At 23.6% G+C, this 26,003-nt stretch overlaps 3 protein-coding genes across 9 annotated transcripts in view; 1 reads left to right on the top strand and 2 right to left on the bottom strand.

Annotated features, from left to right (window-relative positions):
• Nucleotides 1-26,003, top strand: part of LOC127281768 (lachesin-like) — a 69,626-nt gene that overhangs the window by 31,179 nt on the left and 12,444 nt on the right. Inside the window, exon 1 of one of the 3 annotated variants that reach the window (XM_051305650.1) lies at nucleotides 17,435-17,579. The exons of 1 other annotated variant lie outside the window; for it this stretch is intronic. The gene's annotated coding sequence lies outside the window, so the exon portion shown is untranslated. Of the gene's footprint in view, nucleotides 1-17,434; nucleotides 17,580-23,199; nucleotides 23,322-26,003 lie in introns of those variants that run through there. One more of the 3 variants, XM_051305652.1, reaches the window with a different exon arrangement.
• LOC127281772 (zwei Ig domain protein zig-8-like) lies at nucleotides 1,013-25,678 on the bottom strand. Of its 4 annotated transcripts, XM_051305657.1 has the most exons (9): nucleotides 25,494-25,678; nucleotides 24,375-24,589; nucleotides 19,954-20,472; nucleotides 17,425-17,594; nucleotides 17,010-17,241; nucleotides 16,617-16,767; nucleotides 15,259-15,407; nucleotides 14,455-14,543; nucleotides 1,016-1,449 (listed from the first exon to the last, which is right to left on the bottom strand). In XM_051305657.1, exons 3-9 carry the CDS (start codon nucleotides 20,039-20,041, stop codon nucleotides 1,435-1,437), a joined length of 894 nt encoding a protein of 297 aa, XP_051161614.1. In that variant the 5' UTR covers nucleotides 20,042-20,472; nucleotides 24,375-24,589; nucleotides 25,494-25,678; the 3' UTR covers nucleotides 1,016-1,434. The 4 variants fall into 4 exon arrangements, with proteins under 4 accessions (XP_051161616.1, XP_051161614.1, XP_051161612.1 ...); XM_051305659.1 differs by lacking the exons at nucleotides 24,375-24,589; nucleotides 25,494-25,678 and adding an exon at nucleotides 21,631-21,768 and having other exon boundaries at nucleotides 1,013-1,449; nucleotides 17,425-17,604; XM_051305655.1 differs by lacking the exons at nucleotides 24,375-24,589; nucleotides 25,494-25,678 and adding an exon at nucleotides 21,631-21,768.
• Nucleotides 2,664-4,876, bottom strand: LOC127281773 (dynein light chain Tctex-type protein 2B-like). Of its 2 annotated transcripts, none has more exons than XM_051305661.1 (4): nucleotides 4,541-4,876; nucleotides 4,331-4,405; nucleotides 3,557-3,753; nucleotides 2,664-3,027 (listed from the first exon to the last, which is right to left on the bottom strand). In XM_051305661.1, the coding sequence occupies exons 1-4, from the start codon at nucleotides 4,640-4,642 to the stop codon at nucleotides 2,862-2,864; spliced, it is 540 nt and encodes a 179-aa protein (XP_051161618.1). In that variant the 5' UTR covers nucleotides 4,643-4,876; the 3' UTR covers nucleotides 2,664-2,861. The 2 variants fall into 2 exon arrangements, with proteins under 2 accessions (XP_051161618.1, XP_051161617.1); XM_051305660.1 differs by having other exon boundaries at nucleotides 4,331-4,408; nucleotides 4,541-4,875.

The raw sequence follows: 26,003 nt of genomic DNA, 5'->3' as shown, positions 1-26,003 counted from the left end.
TCTCTAATTAGCATATAGCGTTAAAATTTCCTTTTCCGCGCATTTTCCATGAGAAAACAAAAACAATTTAATAAAAGAGCAAATGTCTAATAATATTAAAAAAAAAAATTCAATTATTATCGGGACTAATTTAAAAAATGAAAAAATAAATTGCAATAATTTGTATTTTATATCTCTCGGAGGCGAAGGCAAAAAAAAAAAAAAATCGTAAATAAAATGATGTCCAACGCTTATAGAGTTTATTTTCATTTATTCTTCTTCGATTTCTCTCTTTCTCTCTGGTATCTATCTTTTCAGAACAAACTTGAAACAAGTTCGTTCCGAATCACTATTTCTTCCTATTTGGTCCAGTTGAGATTGCAGAGGACGACATCTCTTATGTGAAAGTTTCTCTCTTTCTCGTTTTATCTATTTATATACATATATATATATATATTTCCCGTTTTCCTGTATATATATATATATATATATATATATATATATAGGAAAACTGAAAATAAGAACGCGGTATTTGTAATTTAATTATCAATTATTGTTTATATAGACACACTCGAATTCACATTTTTCTTCATATTATATACAACTTTCTCGAAATATTTCATATATACGAATAGCGCCTTTTAATTAAATTGAAAAAAAATTTCTATATATGATAGTAAAACGAAACCTTTTTTTCAACTTCCGTTATGAAAACAACAAATTTTATTAAAAATTTCTTCTTGTTTTCGTTACAAATAATAATAATAATAATAATAAAAAATCAGAATCACAATCAACTTTGCGAATTTCGTGAAAAATAAATTTTTTTTTTCTATAACATGCGCATGATTTGAAACTTTCCTTTGTTGAACTTTTAATTAATCGTTTGTTAGTTTGTCTTTGTCAATCTATGAATAATAGTACAATATAAACAATATTTCCGTTTTATTGAAATTGGAATTAAATGATTTTTTTTTTTTTTTTTTTTTATCAAAATTTTCAGCTTTATTTGAAAAATTTTGCTTTATAGTTTATATATAAAACAATATATTCGCTATTTGAGTATTTGTAAATTGGTTTAATTTAAAATAGTTAAAATTTTTACTCATTTTTTAATCAATGTCGGTGCGGCTTTATAAATTGTTAGAATTTTCGTTTTAAAAGAATTTTTTGTAGAATAAAGAATTTTTTTTATAGAATATAAAGAATTATAGTTCTAAACTCTGTGGCGTTCCTCTAGTGGTAGCGTCTTCAATTAAAATACTCCCCCTAGTGATGGCGTTCTCAACTAAAACACTCCCCCTAGTGATGGCGTTCTTAACTAAAAACACTCCCCCTAGTGATGGCGTCCTCAACTGAAACGCTCCCCCTAGTGATGGCGTCCTCAACTAAAACGCTCCCTCTAGTGATGGCGTCCTCAACTAAAAACGCTCCCTCTAGTGATGGCGTCCTTAACTAAAGCGCCCAAAACTTAGAAATCATTAAAAAAAAATGATTAGTAACATAAAATTGAGGGTAGATTGATTTAAATTTAAATAAATTATTATTATTTATTTGTAAACTATAATTAAATATAAAAAAGTATTTAATTAAAAAAGAAAAAAAATATCATTCACATGTATAATTTTTTACATTTTCTCGTTATTCTGCTATATATGTGAAAGCTTAGAATATCAGTCTTGGGGAAATTTTAATGGCGAGTGGTCAGGGTAAAGCCTCTCTGGTTCAAATCAAGATCACCGGAACGAATAGCCTCGTTAATTTAAAGCTCGGTAAGGTTATATTATCACCGCGCCCGTTTTCTCTCTCTCTATCTCTCTCTCTCTTGTTGAAGCGCACACAGGAAGAGACATTCACGTATAAAATTATAAAAATGTCGGTCGTGTTTCGGAAACTTTAAATTGCCGGGCTATTATTCCGGACGAAGAGTAGACGAACCGACCGAAAGTTTCTCGATAAATCATCGAGTGTTGGCTTGAGAAACGTTAAAAGTGGGCTGGCTTCAGTATAAAAGAAGAAAAAGAGAGTTTTCGAAGGGATGGAAGGGGACAAGTTGTGGAACTAATAAATATTAATATCAGGCTGGTTACTTTTAATCGATTTCGATTTTTACCACTTGGCGAGTCTCTACTGTCAACCCAAATATAAAGTCCTTTTCAAATCGCAGAGATTAAAAATATCTTCGGAGAAAAAAATTATATTTTTCATTTTTTTTTTTTTTTTTTATTAATATTTATTTTTCTATATAATTGTGGTTATGTAATTAATGTGATTCGATTTTTTAAATTGGCAGAAATTCCAATTCACCGAATTTTAATTTGTACGAATTTTTAAGACGCCGAATTTTCATTTGGTCGAAATTACAAATTGCCGAACAAATAATGGACAGAATGATTTCGGCGCAATTTTTTAAAATTGACCAATTAAAAATTATCAAGAAAATCGTGATTGGTTTATTTTGAAATAGCGCCGAAATCGATTGTTTGTTCGGCTATTTGTAATTTCGGACAAATTCGGCGTCTTAAAAATTCGGTCAATTGGAATTTCTGTTAATTTAAAAATTCGATTGAATGAGAATTCTGCTAAATTAAAATTCTTTTAAATAAAAAGTCATGTAAATAAAATTTTTTTTTCTTTATTTATTTTTTTAAATATTTCATTTATTTGGTTGTTTATAAACGGAACACACACACACATTAGTTATGTAATACTTGGATTAAAAAAAAAAATATTATAAAAAATTCATAAAACCATTTATAACACACACATGTTTTTTTTTCGTTTTGTGAAAAGGATTTTTTAAAATATTGAAATTTCCAAATGAATGATTTTAAATACCCTTCTATATGTATTTAATTTATGCTTTCTAAAATGCAGAGTTGTTATTCATAATATACAGCAAATGCCATACACCATGCATGTATGTGAATATTTTCATAGACGTAATAAGAGTAATTATCACGCTCGCTGTCACAAAGACACCCCAATCCGACATTAATGCCTTGAAAAGCATTCTGCACCACGCTCGCTTGTACGACGAGCTTGCATCTGTTAAAAAAAAAGAAAAAAAGAAAAAAAAAATGAAAACCAGTTATTGTGAAGCATAAAATTTTTCTATTATTCTTTTGGAATAAATGAAACTTCCACTTTCACACACAGAGAGCCGTTATAGGTCATTTATTCACGCTCATTATCCCTTTTTTCGCATTTCTTTATAAATACAACACATTTTTTTTTCTGTACACTGAATATTTTATATGAAATTAGTTTTGAATATTCTTTAATTTTTCACGTGGCTCATTATATCTTTAAGGGAAAATTTATCTTTTTTTTTATTTTTAAATTAAAATTTTTCGTTTCGAAAATATATTTTTCAATATATATAAATTTTTTTATATTTATATATTTATTTGAATTTCTTGTAATATTTTTTTTTTATATATTTTTTATATATTGATCAATAAATTTTTTTATATTTTTTTTATTTAAGTTTTTATTTATATAAATATTTATATATTTTTTTATGTATTGATAAATATTTTTTTTTATTATATTATGTGTACAGAGAAATTATTACCTATCGTAATCACGTTTTATAAGGGCTTTCAATACTTCGTTAATTATGTCTGTGATTAATTTTTCAACTTCCGTAGGATCATATAACGTTAGAGTCGATAATTTTTTAACCATTATATTTTTTATTATGGAATCAGCTACTTCCGGATTAAATCGATTATAAGGTTCTAAACGATAGCTGTTCTGGTATCTTGGCATCTGAAAATTTTATTAAAAAAAAAAGAAGAAAAAATTTTGCCATTTTTTATTTATTTCAAGAATTTTAAATTATTTTCTCAATATTATACAAAACAATGACCTTTTTAGAGGGGGATATTTTTTAATCAATAAAATTAATAAACAAAATTATTTGTTATTAAAAGACATAATGAGAAATATTTTTGATAATGGAAATATTTTTTTTTTTAAATCAAGTTCAACCACAAGGAATATTGCAGAAAATTTTAGTATTTTTTTTTTTTATAGATTGGTGCTCAATTTTACAGACTCGTCTTTATGTTACAATTTTTTATGTACATGTACATTTATATTTTTATGGATTTTTTTTTATTAAACTATTCCGTCGAGATATTTAATAAATAAATAAATATACTTTTTATTATATAAGAATTTTAACACAAACAAATTTAACATCAAATTTATTTTTTTTGATTTTCAATATGATTTATATTTTTTAAATTTAACATAATTATTTACTTTAAATTTTAAATTAAAATTAATTAAAATTTTAACTATTGAAGTAAAATTAATTTTTTTTAAATATAGAAAAATTTACCCATGAACCATCGGCGAGTTTTCGGAAAAAATTTCCTGTTGGTACATTTAGTCCTGAAAGTGACTTTCGATTTAGCTGCTTCAATTTGCGGTTTTTACATATGAAAAAAAGAGTAATTTTTCTTTTTTTTTGAAAACAAATTTTAAAGGAAAGGAAAAATATTAAAAAAAGAGAAATTTCAAACGTAAAATGGGTTTTTTTTTTACATACATCGGATCCATGGGAGCTTTGAGTGTTAGACAATCTGTCTAATGCAGATGATCCTCTCGGCGATTTTCCATCGTCGCGATTTATAGCCTTTGAACTTGACATTTTTCTCGTAAAAGATTATTATTTTCTAAGCAATGAAACCAAACGATCATGGTATAACGAAAAAAAAGAAATACCAAAATTAAAACAATTGAAATTAAAAAAAAATTTTTTATAAAAACAATTGAAAATTTTTCAAAAATTATAATAAATACAATTTTCTGACAATTTTTTTTTTTAATTTAACTTATTCACAGTGAATCTTGAATCGTTTTAAAAAATACATAGGCATAAATAATAAGTTTTGAGTGTGCATCAGAAGCGATGAAAATTTGCACAATTTTTTTTAATTAGGTACATAGGTTTTGTATTCATATTTAAAATATATAAAACTTTTTGAGCATCTCTCTGCATAGTATTTGAGAGAGAGAGAGAGAGAGAGGAGTTTATATACTTTGCGCTTTATTTATTTACGATCCGACGACCAGAAAAGTTGTTTTCTGCTTAGTAAATCCTTCCATAAATTTATTAACTTTTTACCCAAACATAATTCTGAGGAACTTTTCAAGCTTTTCTCTTATCGTGTATATATATATATATATAGTTTCTTTCATAAATTTTCTCACTTGGTATTGTCATATTCAAAAACGTTTCTTCCATATATAAATTTCTCCAACCACCAACTTTTGTTTTATTCATCTCCCACGTGAAATTACGATATTACGTTTATATTCCTACTATTTCTATTTTTTTTTTATGCTAATTATTGCGATAATCTTCTCATCTTAAAATTGAATAATGCATATAACCTCTTTTAAATTATATATTTATATATCTTATATTATCTTCTTATTATTCAAACTATTCTCCTCGATTATTATTCAATTAGATTATAAATTTAATTGAAAAAAATTTTGTACTATTAATTGTTATATATTATTATTTTTATTATTAATATTTATTTGTATCGAATAACATTATATTAGTTGAGTAAATTAAATATTATCTGCTTTAAATAGAGAAATTATTAGTTAAAAATAAAAAATATATAAATATAAAAAATACCGATCTAGAAATCTACCTTACCGACTGATGGTAAAAGACTCTAAAAATTACCGACATAGAAATCTACTTTACCGACTGATGATAAAACAGGTTTTTTTTAAAAAAATGAAAATATAAAAAATTACCAATATAGAAATCTACCTTACCGACTGATGGTAAAACAGTTTTTCCGAAAAATCAAAATATAAAAAATTACCGATATAGAAATCTACCTTACCGACTGATATTAAAACAGTTTTGAAATTTTTTGAGAAATTCTAAAAAAATTTACCATCAGTCTGTAAAGTAGATTTCTATGTCGGTAATTTTGTATATTTTCATCCCCCCCCCCAAGAAAACTGTTTTACCATCAGTCGGTAAGGTAGATTTCAACTTGTTTATTTTTTATTTTAAAAACTGTTTTGCCATCAGTCGGTAATGTAGATTACTGTGTCGGTAATTTTTTTTTATTTTACAAAAACTGTTTTACCATCAGTTAGTGCAATCTTACTGTAAGTAATTTTTTTGCTGACTTTTTTTAGATAAAGTCCAGCAATAGTTTTAAAAAAATGAGTATGATTTTTCTAATCAATTTTGTGATTAATAAAAGAGAAAAAGTGTATTTGAAAATGTTTTTGCTGTTTCTTTTTTTTTATTTTTTATTTTGCACACAGGTTTATAAGTTTTTCAAAGTTGGTTCGCTCGTCTAGCCGACGAAAACCCAACTCTTGGATATTGGCTCTCTCTCTCTATATATATATATATATTTTCTATAAAGTTCCCAAGGATGAGAGTTTTATTGAGTTAGGGACAAGTTGGACGACCTGCAGGAGTTAAGCAAGGGTAGCAACGGCTTCCGGAAAATCGTATATTGCCTCGTTAGATTGTTAGATTGTTTATTGCATGGATTGTCATTTTTCTTGTGATAAAATTCAATTTCTTTTCCTTTTTTTTTTTTTTTAAACGAGCAGTAAAAAATTATTGTAGATAAAAAAAATTTATTATATTCAAATAATCGGTTACTTAATTATTATCAAATAAATATTTATACTTGAACCAAATGAATAATTATTTTTATTAAATAAATAATTATTTGTATCAAATAAATATTTATTTCTATCGCAAATATGTATTTAATTATATAAAATAATTATTATTTGAGTCAATTTCCTCTAATATTTTTTTTCCAATACTTTTAAACATAGAAATTTAACTTTAAAATTTTATACAGAGATGTGTGTATGTGATTTATTTCATCAATATTTTATTCTATCGCACATCAATCATTTTCCATGGAAAAAAAAATTATGATGTAAAAATTGTTTAATTCTTTTTTATTTTTTTCTTTTATTTTTAAAGGAAGAATATAAATTGAATCTCATAAAAGTTTTCCGCACGCTGTCGTTTAAGCGGACGAGACAAATTTTACTATATAAAGTCTGTCTGGACTAAAATAAAACTAGATCTTTCTCATAAAAAGGAAATTTTATTTCATACCATATATATATACATATTCGTTCTAATTATTATTTGATTGAATTTACATAATACAAAATTTTCATACTTAACCAAAAAATCATTTAACTAAATTTTCATTTGTCCGAATTTGGAAATGACCGAACAAACAATTGACCGAAAGATTTTGGCTTCTGATTTCGGACAAATGAAAATTTGGCGTCTTAAAAATTCATACAAATTAAAATTCGGTAAATTAATATTTTGCTTATATAAAAATTCGGACAAATTAAAATTCAATAAAGTTAATTTTCGCTTATTTAAAAATTCGGACAAAATAAAATTCGGTGAAGTGAATTTTTGGTTTTATATAAAAATTCTGTAATATATATATATATATAAATAAATTCGGTTAAATGAAAAATTCTTATAAATTCTGCGCAAAATAATAATTCGAACAAATAAAATTCGTCTCAATGAAACTTTTATATCTAACGAAAATCTATGAAATAAAAATTCCAATAATTAATTTTTAAAACTTATTCATGCATCACATAAATAAATAAAATTCTTTTGAATATAAAAACGTGAAAGAGTCAATTATTTTTGTCAGGTTTTGTCAAAAAAAAAAATAGAAGAAAAATGGGTTTTCTATCGGAGAAAATAGCTCGCGCTGTTTGCATTTAATATGAATGGGGATTTCATAGGGAAAGGTGTGACGTTTTGTAAAATGTTCTCGCCACTCTCTCGTTATATATATATATATATATGTTTTCATTTTTCAATAGTGTGAAAAGTATAAATAGTATATAAGAAGTAGTAAAGGTTGAAATCCAAGTTTCAAGAAAAAGTTTTATAAAAAAAAGAAAAATAAAGAAAAAAGTTCATATATAGTAAATATATATGTATGCAGGTCGGCTTTTATTGCATGTATACCATACAGATCTCTCTCTCTCTCTCTCTCTCTTTCTCTACCCTGGCCTTCTAACCTTTTAGTTATAAAGGTTCGAGAGGAGGTCACACGGGTGCAAAACTCCTCAATAAAGCCGGGGCATTTGCGTATATAGTGCATTCCTGCTTGGTATATATATATATATATATATACCGGTCGGTGCGATGTCATAAAAAACAAAAGTGCTTTCAGATGTAGTTTTACTGCGCGGTCTCTCTCTCTCTCTCCCTCTGAAAACTTTTCAAAAACTTGAGCTGCTCCTAAAATCGACATTGATTGCCGCAAGTTTTCTTCGCCGCGGATAAAATTCTATATAATACTTACTTAAATCCTCTCCGATTATTTTTCTATATCCTTCCGAGAGAGAAAGAGAGAGAGACAGAAAACACACGTCATATTAGCTCTCTATAATTAGAAATCCCAAAGCCAATTAATTAAATAAACACACATCCTTCTTGTTAATTAATCATGAAGAATATATAGAGTTCATTTCATTTGAATCTGTTCGCACGCGCTTTGATACCAAATATATTAAACAAAGCCCTTTGATTATAAATTAAATTATTATATATGTGTAGTTTAAAAACAATAGTATTATGTAATAATTTTAACAGATTTTTATTTTAAACTATTTATTTTAATGAATACTATGTAATATAATATAATATAACAAAATACGATAATAATATAATAATTTAGTAATGAATTTTTATATATAAAAGAATTTTAATTTAACAGAATTCGCATTCATTTGAATTTTATGTGATTCGAATTTTTAAATGACAGAAATTCCAATTAAAATTCTTTATAATTTAATAAAAATATTTAAATCACAGAAAAAAAAAATTTATTTGATTTAAATACTCTGTTACTTTTGATTATTATTAAAATAAATATTTACTTGAATGAAACATTTTTTTATTTAAATTAAATAAATTGTATTTGAATTTCTGTATTTGAAACAAATATTATTTAATTGACTCAAATAAAAATTATTTGATAACAGTCAAGTAACCGTTTATTTCAATCAAATAATTTTTTTTTCAGTGTAAAATAAAAAAAAATTATTGAATTTATTTTTTGGTTTTAGTAATAAAATGAAAATTTTGATATAAATGGTTCAATATAAGACAAAGAGAGAGGGTTAATTAATAAAAATAATATTGAGCATCAAAGTGGCATCAATAAATTTTTCATATATATATATATATATATATATATTAGGTTAGGAGAAATATTTTTCGAGTTCCTCTGATTTATTTTTTTTTTCTCAATGATTACGCTTTTATTCGATTTGTATGTTCATTATCCTTTGCTATGACCTGGAAATATTTTCCAGCTAAAATTACGGTCCGCTTTTCTATACATGAGATTTCTTCATTCAATGCGGGCGATTTTATTTTTCTATTTATCATCATATATATATTAAAAAACCTTTAGAATAATAAAGACTATCAAAAAAAAAAAAAATTAATTGATTGCATACCATTTTCAAATTTTATTTTTAAAAAACAAAAATTTCTTATAACAAGAATTTGAAATAACAAATAATTTATAACAGAAAAAAATTAAATATTATTAATATTAATTATTAAATAAAATATTTTTTAATATTTAAATTTGATATATTTTTTTGAATAAAAAATTTTTATGTACGTTATATGTACATATTTGTAATTTTGTTGCTGTGGGATTGATATAAAATATATTACTATATATACTGATATATATATATATATATATATATATAATCATACACATTTTTGCATATTTGCATGTTCTGTTTTTATATATGAGAATAATATTTATTTTTGTGTTTATTTATTTATTTTTCTTTTAAAAAAAACCTATATTTTTAACGAGAGAAAAATAATGTAAAATTGTTTTTCTTTCACCTGGCTAAGTTTGAATAAATCTTTGTATTTTTATATTCCCCTGGAATGTGTTTATAAATAATTGGGTCATAATAATATAATAAAATTAACAATAATTATATTAAAACGCATATGTTACTTACTTTGTTAATTTTTTTTCTTTTACTGAGCTTTATTAGTCTAGAAATTTTTTTATTTCCTGCACATTAAAAAAAAAAATTAATTTTTTAATTCTACAAAAAATCACTATTATCGCATAATTTTAATGTAATTGCATTTTTTAAAAATATAATTTGAAAAAGAGAAAAATTTAATTTTTCTTAATCAAAATAATAATGAATATTATAGAGGGAGTAAAATAAAAAAAAATATATTTAAAAAAAATTGTAAAATCATTTCTTTGAGGGATTTTTCTGTTAAAAATCAGCGATGCAAATTAATTGATTATAAAAGGTATTATCAAAAAATGTAGGGCATCTAAAAAAAATCAAGTTTTATTCATGCTTGAAATTTATTATATTTATAATCTTCTTTGTTATACAAAAATCTTTATAGCATCTTGAAAAAAAATGTCCTGCTTTCTTTCTAATTATATTTTCATAATGTTTATCTTTTTATTTTGTTAAAAATATATTCATTATTATTTTTATTATTATTAAATATTATTCATATATTTTTTAATTAATTTATTTAATTTATTTTAAATAAAATATAAAAATAGTTATTAAGAAATTTTGGTGATTAGAAATTTTTTAAAAAATTTTTTATATTATAAAGTATATAAAATATTTGATATATATGTATATATAACAGAATTTCAATCGTTTGAAACATTATTTTTTTTAAATTAAAAGATATTTGCATACATTACTCTCGTTTCTCGGGGCTTTCAATAAATTCTATCAATTTCTTTTTATAAAGGAAATGCGAATTGCTTTGGCATTCGATATATTTAAGAAAAAAATACTCGAAATCCTCTGAAATTGCTAGGAAAAGTGCTCCGCGAATTGGAGAGAAATTCAGATCAATTTCTCTCTCTCTCTCTCTCTCTCTCTCTCTCTCTCTCTCTCTCTCTCTCTCTCTTTGAAATAAATAAATGCCTTCATGACAAGAATACATACAGTGAAACCCACGTACATCGGATTTTAAGGGACCGGAAAAAAACCGATGTAAACGAGAATCCGAATTATGCGGGTCCTATATACGCGATCATTAGGATTATAAATAAAAGAAATACCGACACAGAAATGTACCGACTGATGGCAAAACAGGTTATTTAAAAAAATAAAAATATCAAAAAAAATTACTGACATAGAAATCTACTTTACCGACTAATGATAAAACAGGTTTTTTCGAAAAATGAAAATATCAAAATTACCGATACAGAAACCTACCTTACCGACTGATGATAAAACAGGTTTTTTAAAATTAAAATATAAAAATTACCGACATAGAAATCTACCTTACCGACTGATGATAAAACAGTTTTTTCCGAAAAATTAAAATATAAAGATTACCGATATAGAAACCTACATTACCGACTGATGGTAAAACAGGTTTTTTTAAAAATGAAAATATAAAAATTACCGACATAGAAATCTACCTTACGGACTAATGATAAAACATGTGTTTTAAAATGAAAATATAAAATTACCGACATAGAAATCTACCTTACCGACTGATATTAAAACAGTTTTGAATTTTTTTGAGAAAATTCTAGAAAAAATTATCATCAGTCGGTAAAGTAGATTTCTATGTCGGTAATTTTTTATATTTTCATTTTGCCAAAAAAACCGGTTTTACCATTAGTCGGTAAGGTAGATTTCTATGTCGGTAATTTTTTATTTTTCCACTTTTTAACAATTTTTACCATCTTGTTAATATTTTAACTATCTATGTATAAAAAAAATTAGCAATAGTTTTAAACAAAATATATTTAAAAGATATTGAAATTTAATATAACTAAATTATTATTTCAAATATTACTTTCCTTTGTTAATTATTTTATTAATTATTATTAAATATTTATTATTAAACTCTTATATTTATTATTTTTCTAGTTATTTTTAATTTATTTATTGCTATTATTTTATAATCCATTTTTATTAGTCCATTGATTAAAGATCTAGATTATTGTTATTTTATTTATTTTATATTTATTATTTAAATATTATTTTTTGGATTTACATATATAATGCATCGGATTTTTCATTCAATTTTTCTCTCTTTCTCTTTTGTTTTTTTTTTTTTAAGAATTTGTAAACATTACTTTTATTTAAACATGACCGATATTTGTCAAGTGTATTTATGTTGTAAATTAACATATGAATGCATTTAATAACTATAATTATTGTTGAAAAATCAACTAAATTAATTTGACTAATATTTTATTAAATAAATAATGATAATTAATTTAGATTATTATTGTTTTTGTAAATATATTTATAAATTTATACTTTAAAAAATATTATATTTATAAAATAAAAATAGTAATATTAATAAATAAACAACAATAAATAATAAATACGGAATTTAATAAAAACAAATTTGCAATTAATAAACAAAATTTCGCTAAAGCCGGAAATATTTATAAATAAATATATTAATTTGTATTAATTAAAATAAAATTGAAATGTATCTGGACATTAAAAGCCTGGTGTATGTGTGTGTGTGTGTGAGTGCAATATTCGAGGTACCATAAGAGCTCTCAAGATACCCCTTTGGGAATGAATGGTGTAGGCTGGGATAGTTGTCACCCTTCCTAAAACGGGTTGCCGCTACATTGTCGATACACGAAATGCGTGCATATGTATGTGTAGTACTCTCCGGGGAAACATAGGGGTGGCCTCATTTTATGCAAATCACACGGAAGCGTCCGTTAGGAGTCCACCGCGAAACGGAGATACAGCATTTACCTGCTCACGTTCATATTATACATATATATATAGTCTATAGCAATGTCGTCAATGAAAATTCATGCTTGCTGAACCACACCGGTGAGTTACTCCTCTGTGAATTCTGAGCTTTCCTTTTTTGCGGATCACATTTTCTAGCTTTTTATTAAAATATTTCTCCTGTAAACGAATTCAAAGAAAAAAAAGAACGAAATATTTATATAAAAATAGATATCGTGTTTCAAAAGTAATATGTGATTTTTTTCTAAATTCGTTTTTTTATCGGACTAAAAAAAAAGTGAATAGTATACATTTTTTTTTTTTCATTATCATTATCGAATTTTTTTTTTTTTTCGTAGATTATCAAAAAGGAATAATTTTTATTTATAGAAAATTAGTGAAATTGTTTATTTTCATAATAATTTGTTTAAAACAAATAAAATTTTATTTAACACAAATAACATTTTTTAATTAATTCAAATAAAATTTATTTAAAATAAATATTTATGTGAAGCAAATAAATATTTATTTTGATGTAAATAATTAATTTATATGATTTTGTGACAAATATTGAACTATATTACAAATATTAATTATAAAATTTTGTTAACAAATCGGAAATGAAATTAAAAAAAAATCCTTTTCCTCCTTTTTTTTTGAAAAAATACTAAGTTTTTAAAAATTAAAAAAAATTGTCGATTAGTACCGTTTTGAAACGCGAAAAAGAAGCTCACGCTTCTGTTGTAAAACTGCGGATGGAGGAAGAAGAAAAAAAGTACGTCGTTAACAGAGATATCCATCGTCTCTCGTAAACGCGAGAATGTTCTGTTCGAGTAAAACGATTATATTGCCTACTTTCACAGAACTCTTGTGTGAGAATGCATGTCGATCTCAACCCATTTTTACATTAACGTTATTTAAGAGAAAATAAAAAAAAAAAGAAAGAAAGAAAAAGAAAAATCAGAAATTGTTCTAAAACTCAAGTGAGGCTTATTGCGCATCAAATGAATCTTTTATGATAATGACAATTGCGAATGAAATTCTTTTCATGGAAAAAAAAAGAAAATTTGTTTCTTTTTTCTTTTTATTTCACCATGTATGAATTTTTACGAGCATGAAATCGATGATAAAAATATAATTACTAAAAAAAAAATTGTCAGGATTACAAATATACAATTCTAACGATATACATATGTTATATTTATGAAAAAATCGTAAACAATAATAAACAGCACAAATATATATATATATATATATATATATTGATATATGAATATAAAAATTTCTCGAAATTTCAAAAGAAAACTTTAACGATTCTTTTTTTTTCTAATATTGACATTTGGAAAATTTTTTTATAGACAAAAGAAAAAATGTTTTTAAATGAAAGAATTTTTTATATATATATACTCTTGTTGAAAAATGATTTTAATTAATGATTATTCATTTTTTTTTTGTTTTGCAATATCAGTCTCTCTTAATTTGAAATGGTACATGAAAATTATTCTATATATATGAAATTTTTTTTTTGTATTATAAATTAATATAGTCAGTAATATAGTACACTATACAATAACTTTACACACACACACACACAATCAGTTTTTTTTTATGCGCGCAATTGTTTTTTTTGTTTTAATAAGAGATCGTTTATCTTACTAGAGTCAAAATGAGAGTGAGGCTGATCGAAAATGTCCTTAAGATGAGCTTATTTCCTCCACCGTGCTGCATTGCCGCTGGATGTTCACCTATAAGAAGTAAAAGCGCAGAGAAAAAAAAATATTGATCAAATTAAAATTCTTTTCATACGATAAAATTCAAAATTTATCTCACCAAAGAAATCACATTTAAATTTGCCGTTCAATTTTAAATTAACTATTTGAAATGAATTAAAATTTTCCATCTTAAAGAAAGTTAATTTCTGATATATTCAAAAAGTTAATTTTCAAGTTAATTTATTCACTGGATGAATTAAAATTTATTTATTTTTCAATTATTGACATTTTATAATCATAAAAAGAGAATTTTTTTTTTTTTGATTATTTGAAAAAAATATATATTTAAATTATGGAGACATCATTATAAGAAAAAAAAAAAAAGTTAAAAGTTCTTGAATGATGAGCGCTCCAATTTGATGCTTTTGAAACTAAAAGAGAGAGAGAGAGAGCTAGCACCAAATTGAAAGATCCTCAAAAGAAGAAGGTTCTTTTCACAAAGGACCTTATATATATATAAAAAAAAGAAGTTGAAGGAAGTAAAAAGATGCAATGATTAGTTGTGGAATAAAATATCTAATTAAAGCTTTCATTTTTAATGGAAATCTTTTTCATTTTATATCTCTTGAGATTATTCAAATTATGTGATTTTCTTTAATGAACATTCTCTTTGAAGTTTCAAAACACAGATATATATATATATACTATATATATGAATATAGTTGACAAAGTCTTTGAAAATCCTTACCGTTTAATACGTGAACAATGACACTTGCAGGTGCTGCTTTACTTGAGACACAAGTATAATTACCGCTGTCATTGAGAGAAGCACGCGTTATCAGCAACTTGCTCGTCGTTCCACCTTTGGCCTTCTCTGTCTCCAACGATACTCCCCCTCTGTTAAAAGATTTTTTTTTTTTTATTAACTCCATTAATTAGAAAAATTAACAAAATTATTTATTTTTTTTCATACAAAAATTAACTTTATAAATTAGAAAAATTAACAAACAAAAAAAATTGATTATATTATTTTTTCTTGAGTTTATTACAATTTTTTTTTAATTGGAAATTATTTTGAATTTTTTTTTTTATACTATGCTGTATTTTATCGATGTTAACGAATTTTTTTTTTTCACTTTATAATTGTGGAATAAAAATTAAGTATTCAATTTTTGTAATTTCGTTTTTAATTCGTTTATAATGTGAGTTTTATATAAATTGAATTAAAAAATGTAATGTTTTCTATTTTTAATTAATTTTTATATAATTATTGCAAATTTGATTCTCCTTTTTTTTTTAGGGGAAAAATTATTTTTAAATTATTTTTAAATAAGGATTTTCAATACTAAATGGACAAAATTTGATTAATTGAATAAACAGATTAATTATTATTATTATTGAAAATTTAGTTAAACATGGAGTTTAATTTAGATAATGAATTTACAATGAACACACTAAATATAACAGATTTCAAATGGTATTACTAGTTACTTGTTAACAAAATTTCCAATTGGAAGTGCTATTATTATTATTTTAATTATTATCGTCATTATTATTATTATTATTATTATTATTATTATTATTATTATTATTATTATCATTATCTTTGTAAATAATTATAACTCTTGAAAGGAAAAAAATACTCTGTGACGTGAAAAGTTTTCAAGAAGGCTACACTGATGAATTGAGTTTTTTAAAAGTATATATCTATATAGTTCTCCAAAGTGCATGTACTGGAAATGTTTTTTGTTTCCTTTTTTTTTTTTTTTTTTTTTATTTCACTGCCAATCAGAAACTTTCAACTATACACTTCACATTTTCAAAACTTTGTTGAGAAACAAATCCCACAGTGGAAGAGAGCAGAGAATCCAAAACTAAGTGTAAATATTTGAATATAATCGCTTCTTTGGTGAAAAAACAAAAATAATTTTCTTATTTTTTTTTTCCTTTTATTTAAATATTTTTCGCGAAACGGAACATTTTTTTGAAAAATTAAATATTAAAAAAAAAATACTTTGAATTATTTTGAAAGGCGAATATTTGGAAAAAAAATTACTATTAGTTAATAAATTAAAAAAAAAAAATGTGAAAACAAATTACTCTCACCTGGGACTGTCGAAGTCAATGATAAATCCAGCGTGCCACCAAGTTACGTTACTTGGTGCAATGTCTTGTGCATTAACAATGCAAGTTAGACTGATTGTACTGCCTTTTTTCACAAAAACTTCCTCGGGACCCAAAATTTTAGCTTGGACGTCTAAAAAACAATAATTAAAAAATTAAAACATTGTCGAATTTCACTGTTTTTATTTTTTTAGTTCATTATTTTATTTATATTTTTTTTTTACAATTTTAGAACTAAAAAAATTAAATTGTATAATTGTTATTAAATATAAAATTTAAAAAAATATATATTTAATTTTTTTTTTTGTTATTTTACTTATAGAATTTTTATAAATTATTAAATTTTTTTTTTGCACATAATTTTATATTTCTTACCTAAAATTTTAAGATAAATAGCTTTGTGTATTTTGGGCTCCGTACTAAGTTGACATTCATAAATACCCTCATCCCTCGGCTGGACATTATCTATTTGAAGATTCCAGATACTGGAATTTTCTTGCGCTGGCGTATAACTTATATTTGTAATAATTTTAAATCTTACATCACTAGTATATGTAATGTACATTGATGTCAATATCTGTAAATCTTTTTTTCTTATCCAAGATACCTGAATTAAAAATAAAAATATAAATTTCTATTTTAATTTCCACTTAATTTATTATTAATTTAAAATTATATTTCAATAATTATTAATTAAATATAATATATTTTTTTCTTTATTATTATTTATTATAAATAAATATTATAAAAATTTAATTAGAATAATTGTTTTTTTTATTTATTTGCTTACAGTTCGATTTCCTGGATCCTCGAAATTACATAAAAGAGTTGTAATTTGACCAACAATTGCTGTCACCTCTTGAACGAGATTTTTTGACATTCGCGTTGTATATCTTTCATCATCGCCATCTGTATTATCTTCCTTACTTTCATCATAGTCATCAGGTATGCTTAGACCAGCTGAAATCAGCTTTCCTTATGTTCATAATATTCGTTTCAATTTATAATGAAATATATGTAAAATTATTCACGTGGGAAATGAAAATCTGTTTTAAATAATTATGTAAATGAATCTTGTGAAGTATATATATATATAAAGGATACCGGAAATCCATCAAAATGAAAATAATTTCTTTGAAAACTCAATACTCTCCTATATAATTCTATATAATAACATAAAAAGCATACCAGAAATTTTATAGTTTTTTTTTCTAAAGAAGATTTATAAAACAATTTGTTATTTAATTCAAAACAATTTTTGAAAAAAATCTTTAAAAATCTTTTTAAATCAACAAATTTTTTTATTTAATTGAAATAATCGGTTACAATAATTACCGAATAATAATAATAATAATAATAATAATAATAATAAATAAAAATTAAAAAAATAAAAATAAAATTAAAAAATTTATTTATAGAAATAAATTTTAAATTTGCTATTTGATTAAATTCTCTAAATACAATTATTATAACCGGGAAATCAAGAGTGTCAGAAGTTACATCTTGACTGAAGTTATATTCGTGTATTTAATTAACAAGTTAACTAATATTTGTAACTAATCACATTTATAACTATAACTAATTAATTAATGAAAATATCAATAATTAATTAAATTTTTGCTAATAAAAAAGACAAAAAAATAATTACAGTAAATAATAATAAATTTATAGGTACTCTGTGTGTCTGACTAAAATTAACGATTACTACTGAATATACAAAAGATTAAGCTATATAACATACTTTTTTCCATAAATAATTAATTTTTTATTATAATCCAACAAATATTGATTACACACTTCAACTAAATTTATTTTATCGTTTATTTTTTAAAAACATTATTTGGTTTAATTTCAAACAGAAATTTAATTAACAATATATGCGATATAAATTAAAATGTAATGTGAAAATTATTCGAAAGCAATTAAAATTTGTATAAGGGATTAAAAAATTTTATAATTTAAATATTTCTAATAAAAAAAAAAAAAAAAAAAAAAAAAAAAAAAAAAAAAAAAAAAAAAAAAAAAAAAAAAAAAAAAAAAAAAGAGAAAAGAAAAATAGAATTACCTTCGAAAAAGCATATATAATTTTAAATGAATATTTTTTCAGGAATACTTCATAAATTATTTAAAGAATTTTTCTAGGTGGGAAGATCAAATATTTTTCCATCTCTCGTGCGAGTGAATACATAATAAAAAAGATTCCCCCGCGTGTAAGATTTTCTTTTAAAACTACTAAATTAAGTCTCTCTCTCTCTCTCTCTCTCTCTCGTCTAAAAGTAATCTCTCGCTCGAACTTTATAGAAAAACAATTTTTCATAAACGTTTAAATATATATGAAAATTTATTTTTTTTTCTTTTTCAATTTCTTCAATTTTAAAAATAATGATTAAAAAAGAAAAAAAAAGATGAAAACTTTAATAAACCAAGCGAAACGTGATTTTTACTACACTATTAATTTTTGTAAAAAAAAAAAAGTTTTTATTCTGAATTTAATTTGAAAACCTTTATTGAAAATAATTTGGAAAGTTGTGTATAATATATTAAATTGAGAAACTTTTAAATATAAGGAAATTTAGTAAAAAAAAAAATTTATTAAACGATAATTTCTTTTTCGAGTTTACTGAAGAAAATTGTTGTTATTTGATTATTAAAATATATTATTCAAAAATTTATCTTCATTTAATATTTGGTTTTCTATTTTTTTAAAGATAAATTTATATCGTCATTAAAAGTTTTTCAAGTTATTTCTTAGTAAATATTTTTAAAAAAAATTTAATTAATTAATCGGCGTTTTTTTCGTTTTTTTTTTTTGCCAGAAAATGCATATAAATAAATAATTCATAATTTCTTATTGAAAGGAAAATTTTAATAATACACGGGAAAAACTCTTCACCTGGAACAGCGAAAATTTTCGCTATTCTAGAGAAACATATAGCTGTTTCAGATAAAGATTTTTTTTCCCTGTATAAAGTTAATCAAAAAATTATTTTTATTTTTTTTATTATTTACTATTTTTTTTACTATTATTTTATTATTATTAATTTATTTTTATTATTTACTGTGTCAAGTTTTTTTTTCTAATTTAATTTCTTTTAGCAATAATCGAGTCACGTTTCTTTTTTTAAAAATAATTCTAATTAAAATTGAATATCAATTATTTTTGTATATTTAATAAAAATTCGATTCTGAATCATTGTTTAGGAATAAAATATGTTAAAAGCACAATTATAAAAATAAAATTTAAATTAATTACAAAATAATAAGGAAATATTAAAAAAAAAAATTTTTATTTTCTAAAATTTAAATAACAGTGACATACCCATAATGTCATTGTCGAATGATGAATCTGCGCGTAACAGGTAAGCAATTCCCAACAACACGAGAACCACACGGGGGAGTGATGCCATTTTACAAATGAATTCGATTCATCTTAATCCTCTGACTTTACACCACGCACACACACACACACATACACAAATATACACAAATTGATAAAGAAGAGGAAATCTTTAAAATCCTCTTCTTTTTTTTTTCGTCGCGCGAAGGCGTCTTTTTTACAAATGAGTTTAACAACAGTAGGCGAATTTTTTTTTTTTTTTTTTTTTGAAGGGGAAAGGGTTGATGGGGGGAAAATGAGGAAGAGGATGAAAAGGAGGAATGAAGGTGGTACGATTTACAGCGTTATCGGTCACAATTAATATCTCGGCTAACGTCGAGCATCCTCCAGTAAGGAAGGTCCTTTATCTTTCGATCGTCGGGGGATTTGCCGGATATATCGACCGCCATTAGCCTCAAATCGTGGGTCACGAAGATCCGATTTCTCTCACCAAGAAAACCACTAAAATCCCATCCATAATCGTATAAAGAGATTATTATGATACTGAAGAAAATTATATTAAAAAAAAAGAAAACAAATCAAATGTCTTATTCAAAAGAAATCTGTTAAATTAAATCCAAGAAACTATTTTATTTATAATTATTATTTTATATTATTATTTTTATTATAATTATAATTAATATTATTATTATTATTATTACTATTTTCCTCTGGAATGATTTTTCCTTAATTTATTTTCTCGTTGAAAAAAAATGGAAAGGATTGTCTCTGTAGGTCAGTAATTTTTCATTTAATGAAAAGAAATTCTTCGTAGAACTTGAATTTTAATTGAAATTAGTGTCTGATTTAGTAAAAGAGAGAATTAGAGAGCAGTTTTCTTAGATAGAAATTGAATTTTTCTTTTTTGTTTTTAGTTTTTTGCAATTTAATGAGAAGAAAAATTGACTCATTAAAGCGTTGATTTAATTTTAATGAAATGTCTTTTGAGAATTGTTTTTTAAATTAAACTTTTGTTTACGGGATTTTTTTGTTTTTAAATTTATCATCTCAAAAATTTATAATAAATTACTTTGAATATCTTTTTGAAAAAATATATTTGATAAAAGTTCTTTTTTCACATATTTTGTTTAAAAAATATTTTTTCAAGACTTTTATATATATATGAATTTTATCAATAAAGATTAATTGATGTATTTTGAGATTCAATGAATTTAACAAAATTCCATTAAATTGATTAAATTTTCTACTGTAACGAAATTCAGCGCAACAATTAAATTTAAAAAAAAAGGATTTTAAAAGTAATTAATTAAATGAATTTATTTAATAATAAAAAAAGGATTTAAAATAATAAATAAAAAATTTACTAATTTAAATTATTAATTAGTTTTTGTAGAAAATTTATTCGGAATATAGTAAAAAATATTTTTCGTAGGAAAATTGTAATAATTTTAATAATTTATAATTTTTATAATCTGAATAATTGACAAGTTATCAATATTTTTAAAATTGTGTGTTTAAAGTTTTTTTTTAGAAAATTTCAATTGCATTTCATTTTTTTTAGTTGAAATTTAAATTTTTATTTAAAAATTGAAAGAGTATAAAAAAATCACTATAATTTTTTTTTTTTTTTTTAAATTATTTTGCACAATAATATCTTACGATTTTTTGGGAACAATATTATTTAACACAATTATTTTGATGATCAATTTAAAGGCATAATGAAAAAACAATTTCCGAGATAGAAATTGAAAAACGCGTATATCTCTTTTGAATGAAAGCGCTCGCAGCTTCCTGGATACTGAGTTGAATTTTCACAATGTGATGAGAAAACTATTTTGCGTTTGCGCTTAAACTGCCGCCCTATTCTGTGGCCCTCTAGATATTTCATTCTCTATTTTGATAATTAGATACAGTTTACTTTATCAGCAAGGATAATTTTTTTTTTTTTTAAATCTGATGTGTATTTTTTTCTTATTTATTGTAATTGATTTAAAAAAATAAGTAAAATAATTATTATATATATTTTTTTTCCTACCCTTTAGATAGTCGATAATGTAGAAAAACATCCCTTATATCAGTGGCGCGATAAATTCTTACTGGTTGATAAAAAGAATTTCTTATCATCTCCAATTTTTATTATCTTTCGGGGGAAATTTTCTTATCGTTTGATATTTTGTAAAAGATATATAGGAAATGTTTGAAATTTTCTAAAATAGAGAGCACACAATTTTAGTTCTGCTATAATTATTTGCGAAAAAAAATAAATTTAAAAAAACAGTTATTTTAAATTATTTTATCGATAGTTTTCATTATTATATTTATTTTTTTTATAAGTATTACAGTAAAATAAAATTATTTGATTCAAATGTTACTAAATTTTATCAAATATTTAATTAATAATAAATAATAGTCAACCGATTATTTATAAATAATTTTTTTCAGTGCATAATTGATTATTGACAATATCTATCTATAAATTATTTAATAATAATAATAATAATAATAAAAGGCGCATGAATTTCCCATAAAAATCATTAATTATAATTTTTATTTTAAAGTATTTTGTTAAAAATAGTTATTTTTTTTTGGACAAATTTTCCAAAAGAAATTCAATTCTTTTTATACGAATTTTTACATAACAAATTTTTTTGCTACCGAATTTTTGTTTGCCAGAATTAAAATTCTTTTAAATAAAAAAATCATGAAAAAAAAAATGATTAGAAAATAAAAATTCTGCCAAACAAAAATTCCACAGATAAAAATTATGTTAAGTAAAAATTTGTATAAAAAAATTCTATCAAATTCTTGAAAATAAAAATTCTAATAAATAATTTCTATATGGGATAAATAATGCACCAGTAATAATAATAATAATGAAATTTGAATTTTTAAAAAAGAAAACTTTAATTGAAAAAGTTACATGAAAATTCTACAAGTTTATAATTGTGATAATTGAAAAAAAAAAGAAAAATTGTTTATAATGAAACAATATTAATCAATTGTGGTTCAATTAGTGATGTAATAATTGGCTGCGCAAAATAACAATTATTTGCAAACAAGTAGTAAGAGTCGGCGTAATGTCGAACACACGCGGAGTATGAGAGGAAAGAGCGAGAGAGAGAGAGAGAGAGAGAAAGCGGGAAACGATAAAAGGGAGATTCTCGAGGATGCGGATCACAGTTGCATTCGCGTCGTGATCGAGATCGGAATTTAATTTCCCGAATGCTTTCGAATTTCATCCCCCTTTTCTCAATATAATAAATATAAGTTTTTGCGCAACAGTTATTATGTATTTGCTGATTTCACTGAATTTATTCTTCTTCTAAACTTTTGTCACGCGGACGCGTGCGGTGAGTAAATTAATAATTTTATACTAATTTTCATTTTATTTGTTAAAATTAATTTTTTCTGAACAAAAATGTTTTAGAGAGAAATATAAAATTTTTAAAAATATTTTTTATTTGCAAATATATTTTATTTTAATAAAATTGAATTACCAATTCTTGATGCCAAATTAATATTTTTTTTTTTTATTTAGAAAAATATTTCTCCTTTTCAATGATGTTGAAATTTCTTTTCTTTTTTAAATGGAAAAAAGATTTTTCTCTTTTTGAAAAAAATAGTTGGATTAAATTAAATTTTCTCGAAATTAAAAATCTATTTCTCTTACGTACATTCAACTATTTAATTTGTTTAATTACACAATTAAATGAGTATATTTTTTAAAGAGTGTTTCTAGATAATTGGAATTTCGAAAGTATTGCTTTTTTTGTTAATGAAAAAAAAAAGATTTAAATTCGCGTAAAATATTTATTTTTTTTTAAACTATAGAAAGATAGCGCGTTGGCTCTAATATTAATTATTACAGTAATGCTGTAAATTTACTCATGCGGTATAATAAACTTTTGGGGGACTATGAAACTCTCGAGTTGGCATGATTACGTTAGAGATGGTGTGTGGTATTTAGTGTTATAGGGTTTAAACTTGTGTCGGGCGAAATACATGTGCGATGTTCTGCGCCTTGTGCTTTGGACTGTGGATAGTCGGTTAAATGGTTTGAAAGCTAATAGACTCGAAAATTAAGGAATAATCTCAAGGACATGCAGGACGCGACATTTCTTCCGGAAAAACAAAAAAAAAAAAAAAATATCATCCTCTCAGAATCCTAGGAAATTATTTTTTTAAAATTAAATTTCAAATTGTCATTTGAACCAACAAATTAATTATTATTATTTTCATTTTTATTATTATTATTATTAACGATTATTAAATAATAATTATAATTTTTCTTGTAAAAAGATTTGAAAAATTTTTTCGTATGGATAAAAAAATTAATTTAAAAATATCAATTGAAGATAAAAACAAAAACCTTTGGAATGAAGAATATATATAATATATTATACCTTTAGACGGAGTTTTCTATTTGTTGAACACTTGTATTTTATACAGTATTTGACATCATTGGGTTCTTGTCAAGGAGACAAGTTGAACTGAACAAATCGACAATATCACCCTCTTTTGTGGTACTCTACCAACTTTTACCAGAATTCCTTGCATGGTTTCCATACATTGAATATTCCCACGGTAAATTACATGAATTCCTTTCAGCTTGAAGTACCTGAATAAGTAATATTTTATAAAATATAAAATTAAATTTAAAGTTCGTATAGTTTCATTTTTTTTTTTTTTGTCAACAAACAAAATTATTTTTTTTTTAAATTATAATAAAGTAAATTAGTGAAAAAAAAATTTAGGAGAAGTTTGGATCAAATATTAGAATTGAGTTTACGGGGATATGTTTCACTAGTGCAGAGACCACAGCAAGAGAGATGTGTATAGGCAGAAAATTAGTAAAATGACAGCGAAATAATTAACAGATTCATATACGAATCTAGCATTTTGGTTGACAGATGCATTTATCGGGGCAATAAACATGAGATTGACTGATGATCCTCTATTATTTGCATTAACAAAACAATAATTAATCATGAAAATGTAAAATGAATTTTCGAACAAAATTATTTTTTTTCCTTAAATCAATGGAAGTTTTTCTATTTTATTCAAAGAAAGAAAATTTCCATATATCAAAAAGAAAATACATTAACTTTTCTCATAATCATAAATCTAATAGTATTATATAAAAAAATAATAATAATAATAGCAATAAAATCTTTCTAGAATGACAAATTATCAAAAAGAAAATTCTTTTCTCCATTTATATCAATGAATTATTATTAAAGATAAATTTTTATTTTCCACGATTTCTCTATTCAAATTCATTTTTTTAATAAAATTATTCCACATGAAATATTTTTTTGAGAAATTATTTTCTAAAGAAATATGAATTTATAATAAATTGGAGGAATTTGAATGTATGTTTTCATTATTCAAGTTTATTGAATATTGGAAAAACAAAAGCGATTTACTAATTGTAGGGAGATTTTTTTTTTTTTTTTTTGTTTTTGATTGAATGATATCGGAAATACGTAGATCTATGAAATTATATTGTATGACTTATTTACGCTATGATTTGGTGTTGGAGTGGGCAGTAAACTGCAACAAAACAGCAGTCGAGACCCCGGGGCGTAACTTAATGAGCTTCCTGTGTTGGTTCCGTTTTCAAGCACCCCTTTCAGCATTCTCCCTCTAAAGTCGTACACCGCGACGAAATCCCATACACTCCATATTTGCACCGGTACACCATAAATCCTTACAACTCACGAGACGATGTTTACTGAAAATGAATTAAAATGTTTTTCAAGCAAAAAAAAAAAAAAACTCACGAATTGTCCTTTATAAAAAGAAATCTCTCTCTCTCACACCATTTTCCTTGAAAGTGCAGGAAACTCACGTGATCCATAAACCTACATTCTCGAGAACTTTTCTCAAAATACTCCTATAACAAAAAAAAAAAATAATAATAAAAATCCTTTCTATTTCAGACAATTTCAATCTAGACAATGAAAATTCGATTCGATGAAAAATTTCATTAAAAGATTTCCTTACTGACAAACACTTTTCCAATTACAAAA

The sequence above is a fragment of the Leptopilina boulardi genome, unplaced genomic scaffold (genome assembly GCF_019393585.1).
Source record: "Leptopilina boulardi isolate dan_hultmark-lab unplaced genomic scaffold, ZJU_Lbou_2.1 LbouV2_278, whole genome shotgun sequence".
NCBI lineage: Eukaryota > Metazoa > Arthropoda > Insecta > Hymenoptera > Figitidae > Leptopilina > Leptopilina boulardi.
This window is presented reverse-complemented; position numbering and strand designations above follow the sequence as displayed.

Coding starts and splice junctions, on each gene's coding strand:
- LOC127281772 (XM_051305657.1), bottom strand. CDS start 20,041: ATGGCATCACTCCCCCGTGTGGTTCTCGTGTTGTTGGGAATTGCTTAC. Junction 16,768..17,009: donor TATTTATCTTAAAATTTTAG/GTAAGAAATATA, acceptor ATTGTTTTTTAG/ACGTCCAAGCTAAAATTTTG. Junction 14,544..15,258: donor CATTGTTCACGTATTAAACG/GTAAGGATTTTC, acceptor TACTTCTTATAG/GTGAACATCCAGCGGCAATG.
- LOC127281773 (XM_051305660.1), bottom strand. CDS start 4,642: ATGTCAAGTTCAAAGGCTATAAATCGCGACGATGGAAAATCGCCGAGA. Junction 3,754..4,330: donor AACTCGCCGATGGTTCATGG/GTAAATTTTTCT, acceptor TAAAATTTTCAG/ATGCCAAGATACCAGAACAG. Junction 3,028..3,556: donor ATAAAACGTGATTACGATAG/GTAATAATTTCT, acceptor TTTTTTTAACAG/ATGCAAGCTCGTCGTACAAG.